Source organism: Phalacrocorax carbo, chromosome 1, assembly GCF_963921805.1.
Source record: "Phalacrocorax carbo chromosome 1, bPhaCar2.1, whole genome shotgun sequence".
In the NCBI taxonomy this organism is placed as follows: domain Eukaryota; kingdom Metazoa; phylum Chordata; class Aves; order Suliformes; family Phalacrocoracidae; genus Phalacrocorax; species Phalacrocorax carbo.
Window position 1 is genome coordinate 206,362,527 of NC_087513.1, and position 12,663 is coordinate 206,375,189.

The window sequence follows — 12,663 nt, forward strand, 5'->3', positions numbered from 1 at the left end:
CAAGGGACAGAAAGTGCTACTGAAATGAAAAGAGCCTGGTCGCTGCTCTAGGCTATCATTTGCTCAAGAGTCTTGCTCACCATGCATTCTGTTGCTGGTCTGGAAACCTGCATCCTCTTTGTCAACTGTGGCGGGTTCTAAGCAGAAGGTGTTTATATTCTCGTCGAGGTACCAGCTGAAGTTTTCATCTACAATGCTAAACATCAGGGCAAAAGCATTAGCAGCACCAGTCCCTTCTATTGAAGTCTCATCTGCAGTTCCTAAATTGCAAACGAAAAGGAAAGTGATAAAAAAAGCCTTGGAGGGGATAGAATTTAAAAGTGACAGTAACTTTGGAGCACTCGAGGAAATACAGTGCTCTGCCCGTGATCTATAGGGCAGGATAAATCTCACCTAATCTTGCTCTTCTAAGACATCTTGATCCCCCTCCAACAGCTTTTGAATGTATGAGTGCCTCCAGAAGGCAGTTCATCTCATCTAAGTCAAGCTGATATTTCAGGATCTCTTTGATTTGACATATGCACAAGTACCTGCCACTATCTGTGGTCCCATTTTCCCCATCTTCAGCTTACTGCACCCAGCCCTGCCTTTTAGTCAGTGTTAGCATCAGTGTGCCTACACAGTAAGCCAGGTCATGGGCCTGATCCAGCCAGACACCAGTGACTTTTCTGTGACCAGGAATTAAGGACAGGCAAGTGGGAGCCTGCATTTCTATTGCATTGAAGCAACTGGTGAACCATACCCTCAGAACGGCCATCTAAATGCCACTCACTCTCCACGGACTAACAGGGAAGCCTTGACAATTACCTAGGCCTGGATACTTAAATATAAAAAGGCTGAAGGCAGGATGGATGTAATGTATTCAGGCTAGGTTCAGTATCATTATCTGAGTAACCATTTAGGGAACAACCTGAGACTACAGGAGTGACAATATCAAGTAGTCTTTTATTAACTGTTAGCATGTTTAGACTTCATCTAATTGTACAGTCTACTTCTGAACCCATGAAAACTTTTGTTTCCCCTGTATCCTATGGGAGGGAGCCCCAGAGCCTTGCTGTCAGTCCTGTAAGGAGCCACCCACCACCGTTGGACAGAGGACTACAGCAGTAGCATCATGCGGATATCCACCTTGATGAATTCAAGATCAAACATGCAGATAACCTGGCCTTCCAGGCTAGGATTGTTTTGAACGTGCTGTCTCCTAGCTTCATGTATTATTCCATAGCTATCAGCTTGGATTCACATATTCAGGGAGTTCTGCAGATTACAAAAGCTCTCCAGAAGGATAAAAGTCTGAGACATTTTAATTGTGTGAGCTCAGCTGGAGACCAGGCCTGTCCTTTCCGTGTTGAAGTCTTTCTCTTCTTCATATATAGAACCTGCTTCTCTTTTATGTTCTCTATATAAAATCAGGGCTGGTTTTGTACTGCAGGAGGTGCTGGGATGAGGTGGCAGAGTTACACATGTCTTAGGGGGAGTGGGGGTGACGGCTCAGCTGGCAGAGGGGAGAGGGCTGGTACATGGTCCTTGATGGGGAACCAGTACAAAATTAGCAGTCTATGAAGTACATGGGACAGACTGTCACCTCAGCTGCTCAGTGCACATTCCCGTATGGTTGTGATATACAACTTGTGAGCAAAAATAAATTTATAATCCATATAGGGGAAAAAATGACAAAGAACACTGAAGTTTCAAATATGTAAATGGCAGTGCTGGAGTCACCCACCCAGCCCTAATTTTATTTCCTGGGCAATGAGTCCTGTCCTTTGCTCACCCTGAAATGATCCCAGTTTGGGGACATTTATTTTTGGTCTTGGCCACAGCTGGCTGGCCATAGAGCATGCAGCATGGTGCAGTCCCTCCACCAGCCAAGGGAAATCTCTCATGAAACCAAAGGGGAGCAGGAAGGGGGTTGTCCCAGAGCTACAATACCTACCCTGGGATGCTCCTGGAATGGCCCAGCTATTCCTTGCCCCTTTTATGGGCTATGTAGGGATAGACTCTAGACCATCATGTTTATACCTGTAAGCAAAAATGACTGTTAAGATGCCAAGCTTGGCAGAGGGGCTTGCTCTATCAGTGTTTCTAGCTCAGTACCTTTTTTACAAACCAGCAGTGGCCCAATTAAACCAGATGCAATATCTCTTGGTGTGTCAATGTGAGAATGGTAAATCCAAGTCAAGCAGTTTGAGTCTGCCAAAGTTGGGGAATAATCTTTCCTTACTGGCCATGTGTACGTGTAATTTCCACCGGGAACAACAAAGTCGTCCTCTTTGCTTTTACCGCCAGTTCCATCAGGATAAAGTGCTCCTAATACATTAAAAGGAAAAAGGAAGGTTTTAGCCTCCCCTTAACTGTTTTCCTTAAATAAATGTGTAATTTCTTCTATTTTATCACAAATTTATAAAAATAACAACAGCACTCACAAACACAGAATCACTGAGAAATTGTGAAAAAATTCAGAAGTTCTGCTAAAACCATCAAAAACATTGAGAGTTAAAATCCATTATTTATCAGTGGACAAAGCTTTAAAAATGCATTAACAGGCTCTCATTTTTCCTTGGCTCTTTACTTTCATCAGCCATCTACACAGTTTGTCAGCTAACACTGTGTATCTTCTCACACAAAACTGATGAGAGTAATTAATGTAGGCAAATCCATATAGTCCTCTAACCAAAATACACATGCATAGGTTTGGAATTCTAAAAATTTAATCATGACTGTTATAGCCTTATAGAAAGGAAAATATATACTTACAAGAATTCCATCCATTCAAACAGGCTAGAAGTAGAAGGAAGGAGGCAAGATGCTTCAGTGACTTATAATTCAGGAAAATAGTTCAGGAAAAAAACCCCACCCAACCTGTTTCAGTACTGGATTTATCCTAGGCGTTGAAGGTTTGTGGCAAAAAGTTTTAAGAGATGAGGCTATTCCTGGCTTTAGTCATCAGCTGCAATTACTGATGGGTTTATGAGAGGGTGATCTAAAGTCCTCTGATGCCAATGGCCAGAACAATAAATACTTGGGCAAAATTTTAGTCATGATATTAGCTACTCCAGGGGAAAAGGAGAGGAAAAGAGAAAAGAGAAAGGGCAAACCAGCTTCTACCTTCAGAGTCCTTGTCATAGAATACACCATGCGGATGCACAGAGTATGGGCGGGAAGCAAAGTTTTTCAGATGGATGATGAACACATCCTCTTCTTCTGCCTTCAGGACTGGCCCGAGGAACCCCAGCCAGGCTGCTTTGGGGATCTCCTGGGAGTAAGTGTCATCTGTGTATTGCCTAAAAATAGCCTTTTTGTACACACGTCCTATCCGGTTGGCTCCTCTTGTTGCATACACACTTGCAAACCTAGTGTTGGGATGGAAATGTAATTTAGAGACAAAAAACTCCTTTAAGAGTTGATCAAATAACTGGTGCTTGCAGTGCAGATAAATAGTTCTCTGGGACATATCACATAGCTGGTGGAGTAAAAGCTGAGGAGTAAACCTGGACAGTGCTAGCAGGGTCCAAGCCCCTTTCTGTACAGTAAGTCATCCCACTTGCAGTTCTGGTCTTTAGCATGGTCACCACAAGTCTTTACTTTAGGACCAGCCACTTAGGCCTTTCTATACAGTTTTAGCAGCTTCTCCCACTTCTGAAGGTTTGGAACCTCACATGTGAAAGTGTGTCTGTTCAAAAGAAAAAGAAAACCAAACAAAGTTTTTTCAAAAGCCAATAAAAACAATTCTAATTGTCTAGTTTGACACCCCAGAAGAGAAGTACGAAATATTCTTTGCATGAAATGCATAATTTCTACATTCCAGTTTATGTTTATAGTAACTTCAAGTGATGGAGAACCCACCATATGGTCAGTGGTTGACATATTATAGCTATTAAATACCTGCTCCCTTCAAATTCTGAACTGCATTTGTAGTCTAATATCACCTAGCTCCACACTCCAGCCACTGGTTCCCATCAAGCCCTCTCTCAGATCAAAGAAGCCACATACCATCAAAAGCTGCTTTTCTATGCAGGCACTTGCATAAGTTTTAATTAATTGACTAAATTGCCTCCTACCCTTCCTCTGGACAAACTAAGTACACTGACATTCTTTATGCCACAAATCTTTCCCAAAGCTCTTTTCTGAAAGCCTTCCAATATTTCTCTATATCTTTTGAAGTCTGAACACAAGAACTTCACACAATAGGCAAGTAATATTCCAGCTAAAGCCAGAGGTGCTCCAGTCAATATTTCTTACACAACTGGGAACTAGTTTTGCCTTTTTAACTACAACATCATACTGGCAACCCATGTTCATCCCATCCGTTATGATATAAAATATTTTTTTACTTCTCTCCAGGTTACTGCTGACAAGTATAATACCTGTTCTTCATCCCTAAATATCCCACACAAAATGGGTAAAAATGAACCCCTTTGCTACACAACCAGCAGTGGACTGTATGACCAACTCCACCATGGTTGACTGTTTCATGAGTTTTTGCATCCCCTGAAGATTGTTTGAACTTTCATGCTACCTAATAAACTCATAAAAAAGCTGAGCTAAATTTTCCTGAAGTATCACAGACAGAAATATAGCAATTTAATATTTAGAGTTTTTGTGACTGGCCAGTTTACCTGCTTAAACCCATTTTGTTTAGGTGTTTTTGTGCAGTGCCAGAAACCTAAGTGTTGGATTTCATGAGTTGAAAGGTGTGATTTGCTATAATTTCTTCACCGTAAGATCCACTACTCCCCATTTTCAAGCCATCTCTGCTTGACACCATATCTCAGAACATCCCCCATCTGTGGTCATTACACCTCCATGGCCACTGTCTAAACCAGACCTCTGAAGTGATCCAAATATAAAAGCTGCCAAAAAGAATGCACTTTTATTTGAAAATTGTGCTTTATAACAAGCCAAGAGCTATTTTGGCACAAATGAAAACACTGCCAATGATACTGCTGTGGCAGAAACAGTTGGCTAGGATGAAGGGGCAAGGACAGAAGCTTCTCAGTATGCTTCTTCACAGAATAACATATGTCAGATAAATATACCCCAAAAGTGTGGTTAAGGAAGGAGTTGCCAAGAAGTCTGGATTTTCAGTGAATTATCAGGTCTGCAGTAACTGTCTGTGTGCACAGCAAGACCTGGCAAGTCACACCATGCTCACTGAAGAGAAGATACCTTCCACTGCCTGGGGGGAAGAGCTGCTACAAGAGCCCTTACCACAGAGTAGTAGGTGGTGTCAGTAGATGTGCAGTGTAAATGCACATGCTTCTTTATCTCATGGCAATTTATTCATGTGGTTATGCCCTCATATGAATTATAAACTTATTTTTAAATTGGTTTATAAGACATTTTCTCTAGGAAAAAAATAAAAACTTTTTTTTCAGAAGTTACTTATTCTCAGGAGATTATTTTTCTGCAGAACTTTTTCCATTTTCATCAGCCACCAAATATTTTAAATGAGGTGCTGCCTGTACTTTTGCCATGATGACAGTGTCCTTACACCCTTGGCTTTCTGACTAGCCAACATTGTACACTCTCCCCAGAAGAATGCGCTCCTTGATCATGCTTTGTCAAATGTTTGACATGAGCCCATCTCCTTTAAATGAATAGGTCAGGGATCCCAAAATCCAGCTATGTACTGAGGTTCAAGAAATCACCTGGAGGAAACCTTGTAGATTTGGGCACCAGAGATCTCCTCAGTGCCTAAAGTCATGCTGTAGCTTCTCTGTGGGCTAGATCTGTTCCTGTCTCCTATTTAAAGTCATCTAGGAGCCAGGAAAATAAGTCTTTTTAGTGCCAGCTTTCTGAAAGGAGGCCCATTCAAATCCTCCACCCATTCAGAGCTGCAGAGCCCACTTTCAGTGCAATCGGTATCAGCTGCAGCCAGACACAATGTAAGTGATGCTCTTCTATGCAGGACATCACGCAATGTAAGAATCATGGAGCCAGAAGGGGATCACAGCATGAAAGGAGCATCCTGGCTTCCTCGCACTGGTTAATTATGGAGTTTGTTTAATCATTGTCCAAAAGAAAACAACCAATCAACTCTGGGAGACAAATCCTACATGCCATTGATGCTCTTGCTGTTGTGTTACAGGCTCAGGCTCTTTCGTTCTAGATCCACACTCTCCAATGAGAAGAAGAGCTTCCTACCCAAAATTCTCTGATGTTTGGAAGTATCTTGGAGTGCAGACTTCAGCCTCACTCCTTCTTCTGTCTGGGAGGGGTAGAGTCCAGTTCTTCTACCTATACAGAGACATGTTTTTTCAGCATGTCCTTTTGGTTGCCCTCTGTACATGAGAAGGGACCACACTGGTTGTTCCACTCTAGGTGTCCAGGCTGCCCCATTTCCTCCAGGAGGATGCTTGGGTGCCCAGCTCAGCCTTGCAAGTAGCTGGTAGCTCTGTGCCTCTTTACAGGTGTTGCTGTGCTGCACATTACAGTGCTTGAAGCTCTTTGCAGAAAACCTACCCACACTGGAACTAGTAGTATCAGCTATAGGAAACTCATAGAAAGGATTCATGGGTATAAGTGACTTCTCTGCACTCCCAGATGCCTGGATCATGGGCATGTGGCCACACTCTGGGGCTGGTACCTCTACCTAGTGCCACAGTGCAGCCAGTGGATGTGTCAGAGGGAGGTGGCACAGGCTCAGTGCCACAGCCCCTGCTGCTCCATCAGTGGGACACAGAGGTTTCCCCCAACCCTCTTCTTTCAGTGAGATCTTCTCAGTGCTCCCTGAAGTCTCTGCTGCCAGTGCCATTCGTACCAGTGCATCCCTCATCCAGCAGTTTCTTACCACCCATCTCCAGAGTGCCTTGGATATTTTCTTGGCTTCAGGAGAGCGTCCTGCTAACTTTTAATCTCCTGCCTTTGACAACAGTTATCAAACAGCATTCCCTGTCTTCTTTTGATGGTATCTGCTTCCTTGGGAAACACTCTGCATTTTCAGAGTCAAACATCCCCTTCAGCTGCATCTTTTGTTTTGTTCTTTCCCACCCACTGACTTTCCAATATGTTATTGCAGCAGCGGCTTCTCCAAATGCTGTAATGGTTAAACACATCCAGTTCTCTGAATCTGCCTTTGCCTCTTTCTTCCAGTGGTCATAATGTACCTATTCTACTGGGCACCTGCCTGCCAAAATGTCTCCTATCTGTCATTCCTCTCTTGTCACAAGAAGACAAACTTTCTCCCTGCTCCTTCATGCTCCCCTGCTCACTTCAAACTGCTTCATCCTCCTGGTGGCTTTGTGATATCACTGCCTGAACCTCTTCCATCTTTCTGGTCTTGTGCAGATGTAAGAGCTGCTCTTCTAAATCTTGACTATCTTCCTCCAACTCAGTTGTCAGCCTGCACTTCATGTGCGGAAAATCATGATCCACTTCTTAAAGAACAGGGAAATACTCCATCCTCTAGAGGTGTCCCCGTGAAAACTTCCTAAATTCCCTCCCTCACATTCCTCCAGTAAGGCCAATTTGAGATTACATATAGAGGTAAGCAGGCTTGTGAATCAGGGCATAAAAAATCTTGCTTAGACCAAGAAAACCATGCAAATCCTGCCTTTATTTCTGTGCCTGATTTCATTTGCCAGTTGACCACTCTCAGCAGTCCTTAAGCTCCAAGAAAATTTGGCAATGCACTTGAGTGGGACAGGGAGTTATTAATAGGGAAATAATTCTAATTCCTTAAAATAAGTATTAACATAATTATCGACACCCATCCCCTGCAATGATGAGCACTACAACTTTTCTAAATGAGGGAAAGAGTAAAAGAAGTGTGTTGTATAGATTCTACTTCAGATGAAGACTAGACATGTAGATAATTTGCCATCTCAGGGTAGGGCCACAAGTTAGGGTAGGACCATGAGTTAAGTGCAATTTCTACACCTATTTCTTTTATCAAACACAAACAGTATTTTGCCAACATTTTTATCATGTTTATGTTACCTTTGATCTTAAACAGAGCTACAACCTAACAGCGGTTATTTTTTTCAAAAGGTGCGTACATGAGTACTACGCTACAGCGTGCAGTAAGAAATGGAAGGAGCTACACATTGTACATGGCCAAACAAACAGCTCCTCAGTGGACTGGAGCCGGATTCCTGGCTATTACAATTTTGAAGTTTGCTGAGTTTGTTTGCCACTGTAATCACCAATGAAATGTCAGCACATTGAATAACTACCAGACGTGGAGTCCCAAATTTTCTCCAGCGGTTAACATGCCCAATAGCCTCTGTACACTCCTGGGTACAACTGTAGGCAAATGCAGACTTTCTTTTATCACCATTGTTCCACCGAAGTCCCAGAGATTTTACACTGACAACCATTTACACAATTATCTTTATGGGTTTGTTCCCCCAAATCTGTTGGTGGTGAAACCTTCCTTACTCTCTACCCTCTTCACACACTCTCTGGTTGGGTTTATGACAGATATTTTCCTCAGAGTTCCCCATTTTTCCTGTGGCTGGAGTAAGCCAGGACAGTGCCCATGGCTCCAGGCTGCCCCAATCATTCGAACCCCTGGGTCATGTAACATGTTCAGGGTGACCCTGTGGCAAACTGTGACTCGTGCTAAGGCCAATGCAATGTTTGCGTTAGAGGGATGGCCAGTGGAGGGGGATCTGTGGGGCCAGCTCACATTTGTAGATGGGGCCCTGACCACAAAGCATCAAACAACAAAGTTGCGTGTCCTCAAAAAAAGAGGGAAAGAATGTCGTCAAAGGATGTCATAGGCCTTTACTGACCCACATGAGCCATGGAAGAGGTCAATCAAACCCATAAAATCTTAAATGAAGCTCTGAGGTGTCAATGGTTAAGTGTGGCTATAATGGTTTCTCTCCCAGAATAAACTTCTGCTTCCCCTGAAGTCAATAACAAAACTCCTCTCAGGCTTCATTAGAGCCAGGATTTCACCTCAAATGACCTTTTGGTGTTGACCCTTCTCACAATGATCATCTCCACTGATGCAATTGGGTCATTTGGCCACATGATGACTCAGCCACTAGTTTAGCATCTGTGACGACAGTTTCACTGTCATTTATCTGGGTGGGATCTCTTCATAAGCAAATTGCACAAACTGTGTTTGATCCTGTGGTAACAAAAAACACCCGTTAGTGTTGGTTGGTGCAAGACTTGGCCCAGATAAATGTAGGATTGGTGGTCTAAAGAGAAGGGATGAGCTGTTATATCAGGCAAAACTTAATAACACCTGCCACCAGCAGAGCAAGATTTAAGTGTCCATCATATAAACTAGTACCAAATTAATTTAAACACATTCTCAACCAAATTCTAATCCTGAGGGCTGAGCCACAGTAGGGAGGGAAAGACTGATGTGTGTCAAACCACAACACCTAGGTGTATTTTTCTCTTGAAAGGCCTATGTGACCATTAAAGGGAGCAGCAATGTCTGAGCTCACCTGCTTACTGCAGCAATATTAATCCCCTAACCCACAAAATCTCACTGGAATCTGCAGCAAGTCCAGCAGCACTGACAACACCTGGCACCCTGTGTGTCCAGTCCACCATGGTTTAATGATGTCAACTCTTTCACTAGTTATATCAGGTGGGAGGGGATGCTGAACACCTTCCCAGCTCACCTATACTCAGTGGCCATAATTTGGATCTGTGATTTCCAAAGTCCTGTGTGCTTCAGAAAATGTCAGCTTAATTTTTGAAGGGAGAATTGAGAGTGAAATATCTTGGTTTCACTCATAACACTCCAGATTATGAGAATTAGTGGAACAGCTCAAGGCTTCAAGTAGACAAGACAAATGGCAGAGGTGAACAGCCTCATTACTCTCTTTATATAAGAAACACTGACGCACAGCAAGATACTTGCTCTGTGCAAGCAGCAGGCTGGCCCTTGAGCACTGCAGCAGCACAAGGTGTAATAAAAATTAGCATCCAAGCAGAATAGCTATGTTAATACAGGGCTGTGTTTGGGTTAATCAGCTCTGACAAGAGGCAGCCTTTTTAGCTCACACCCAGGGAGGTGCTGATGCAGCTCCACAGCTCCTGGCTCGGGAGGCAGCACACTCAGCACCAGCACAGCGCGAACTGAGCAGCGTAGCAGCGCCTGGTGCCAGAACCAGCTCACCTGATTTCCAGCCCTATGCTTCAGCTACCAAAGTCTCCTTTCGCCTCTTTACTGTTAAAAACTAAAGGTAGAGGAAGGTATTATTGACTTTGGCACAGCACGTTGAAAATCATCTCTTAAATCCCACTATCTGATCCAGGTACTGTAACACTCTCCATTACACACTTGCTAATTCAGCATTTTTATTAAGTTGTGAAGAATAAGTGGTTTTGATTATATCTCTGTGGGCTAGCTGGAATCAAAGGGAGCATTCCTTTACATGTATGCACCAACTCTTTTAAAGATAATCAGTTTGTCTGCAACGTCTTTATCTCTACTTCCCTATCAATAAAACTGGGATAATGCCCCATCAGACAGGTGCTGTGAGGATGCATCACAAGGGGGGAAGTGCTAGGCTCAGCGAGCCCGAGCGTTGCTGCTTGCAGAACACAGCTGGCTCAAAATGCATTCCTGTGTCTACCTAGGAATCCTTAAACTTATATTATGGAACTATGTTTTTTATAATATCCATGAAAAACAATTAATTAGTTGAAAAGTAACCCATTAGTGTGCTGCTTAAAATTTACATTAGAGCTTATCCTGAAGAGCTAAATAGTCAAAATAGCTATTACTAGTTCACTATTTAGTCCACTACAGTTTGAAAATAGAGTAAATCACTTCATTATTCTGCAGTAGAGGCCTTCATGCAGGGAGCTGATTACAAACAGCTCCCCAGCTTTGAATGTATAGTCTACCTCAAAATCCAAATTACATTTCCTCTGTTGGTAAACCCTTTGGAATTATTAACAATTTGCAATTATTACATTACAGCAATGACTGAAGACAGAAGCTATCATCCTTCCCTGTCATGCCATGTAAAATGCATCACATTTATGTCACAGACTTTAAAGTAAATGTGCCACTTGATGTTCAGGGAACACAAAGTGCAAACAGCCTTAAAAGTACAATTTACAGAACAGATTCCAAATCTCTGTGATATCAGGGTGGATTTACAGGCACTTGCCCTTCACTTAAAGCTGAACTATTTTTAGTGAGAGGTCTTCCAGTTTAGGGAGTGGAGGAAGTTATCCTCTGCTAAAAAGAAAAGGGAAGTGAGAAATTCAAGTGTTTAACACAAATGAAGAATAACCTTCCCAGCAAAGCCTGTTTTCATGGGCTGGGAACAAACTGTTACCCTGAATTTTACCTATAAAAGTCACACCTATTGACTTGGATGCTCTCTGGGACCTCCAGTTGTTAAAAGTATAAGCATAAGTTTGTGTGGAAAAATAAAACTTTTTCTTGCCTTCTGCTTGTGGCAAAATAATTTCCATTATGAAATCCAACTGAAAGTGATTCTGAAATTACCAGCCACTAAAGAAAAGTCCATCATTGCTTGGGATTTCCTGAAAAGTCAGAAAGGGCATTTCTATTTCTAACTGCTAGGACACAGCATCCAGCTCCCAGAGTGCCTCCAGATCTGGTATGAACACCAGAACCTACTCACTTGCTCACAGCTCCACACCAACCCCAAGCCTAGACTCAGAGGAAGGATCCCCAAACTATTTCCAGGGTGACAAAGATATCAACAAAATCTTAAAAATATTCCCACGCATGTTTGAAGCCCACACTGTAGGGAGGCACCAAGGGTCTGTGCCATCCCCATCCAATTTCCAGGACAGCTCTCCTGGTGTGGGAGGGACACACAACCAACCCCAGCAGTGTGGGAAGGAGAATGGACACCTGTTTTCCACTGGCCAAGGTACAATCCATCACAGTGCTTACCTACGCCCTGCAGCTGTAGCACGGGTGATCACCGGGACTTCAGCATGACCATTCACCATTGTATATTTAAGCGCTTATCTAAATAAATTTCCTAAATGGAAGTCTCCACAGTTGCATATATTGCAGGGACATATGGACCATCTACTTGTATCTCATTCGTAGGTACTATACACATCTGAATTCTACTATGTCATACCAAATTTTATCATCTCACAGGGAGAAAACCTACAATCTTTTGCCAGTTAAAAAGACTTCTATGTCTTATTGCAAAGAACTGTGCTTGATTATGGCAAAGTTGCAAATTGCCTTTGGACAACAAGTCCTAGAAATACCTGCATCTCCATGAAACATACACAGGGGATTTTGAACCCACTACTTGACACCTTTTTGAGAAATATCAGTCCCTTAACGTCACATTCAAATACACGCTATCACCTTGCTTAATCAACTACAATGGAAGAGAAGTCAAGCAAAGTCTACTCTTGCCTTGAAGCTGAAATCCTGCCTATGACAACATCATTGGAAGAAAAACAAGAAAAAGAACACCTTAAGACATTTACAACAATATTAACCATGCTAGTCAATTTTCTTTGGAGCTGTCAATGCACCTCTAATTTATCAGAGACCCCAGTGACTTACTTGTCCTCTAAGAGGCTTTGTCCTGTGATCAGATTTTTCCCAGATGGTGCATAGTCCCAGTTCTCTTCCACAATCCCTAGGTAATAGGTTCTGGTCTTTGCTTCCACCACTGCAAACAGCCAGAGGAACCCAAGAGCATGAAGGCAGCCACCGCGCTGTGCGGGAGGCAT

The 12,663-nt window shown here is 42.8% G+C and overlaps 1 protein-coding gene across 1 annotated transcript in view; it reads right to left on the reverse strand.

The window, feature by feature from the left end:
- The window catches only part of HEPHL1 (hephaestin like 1), a 32,985-nt gene extending 20,322 nt beyond the window's left edge, over positions 1-12,663 (reverse strand). The window contains exons 1-4 of the mRNA XM_009505409.2: positions 12,494-12,663; positions 3,109-3,353; positions 2,098-2,310; positions 81-260 (exon numbers count right to left, since the gene is read on the reverse strand). Coding sequence (XP_009503704.2) covers positions 81-260; positions 2,098-2,310; positions 3,109-3,353; positions 12,494-12,663 — 808 coding nt within the window. The remainder of the gene's footprint in view (positions 1-80; positions 261-2,097; positions 2,311-3,108; positions 3,354-12,493) is intronic.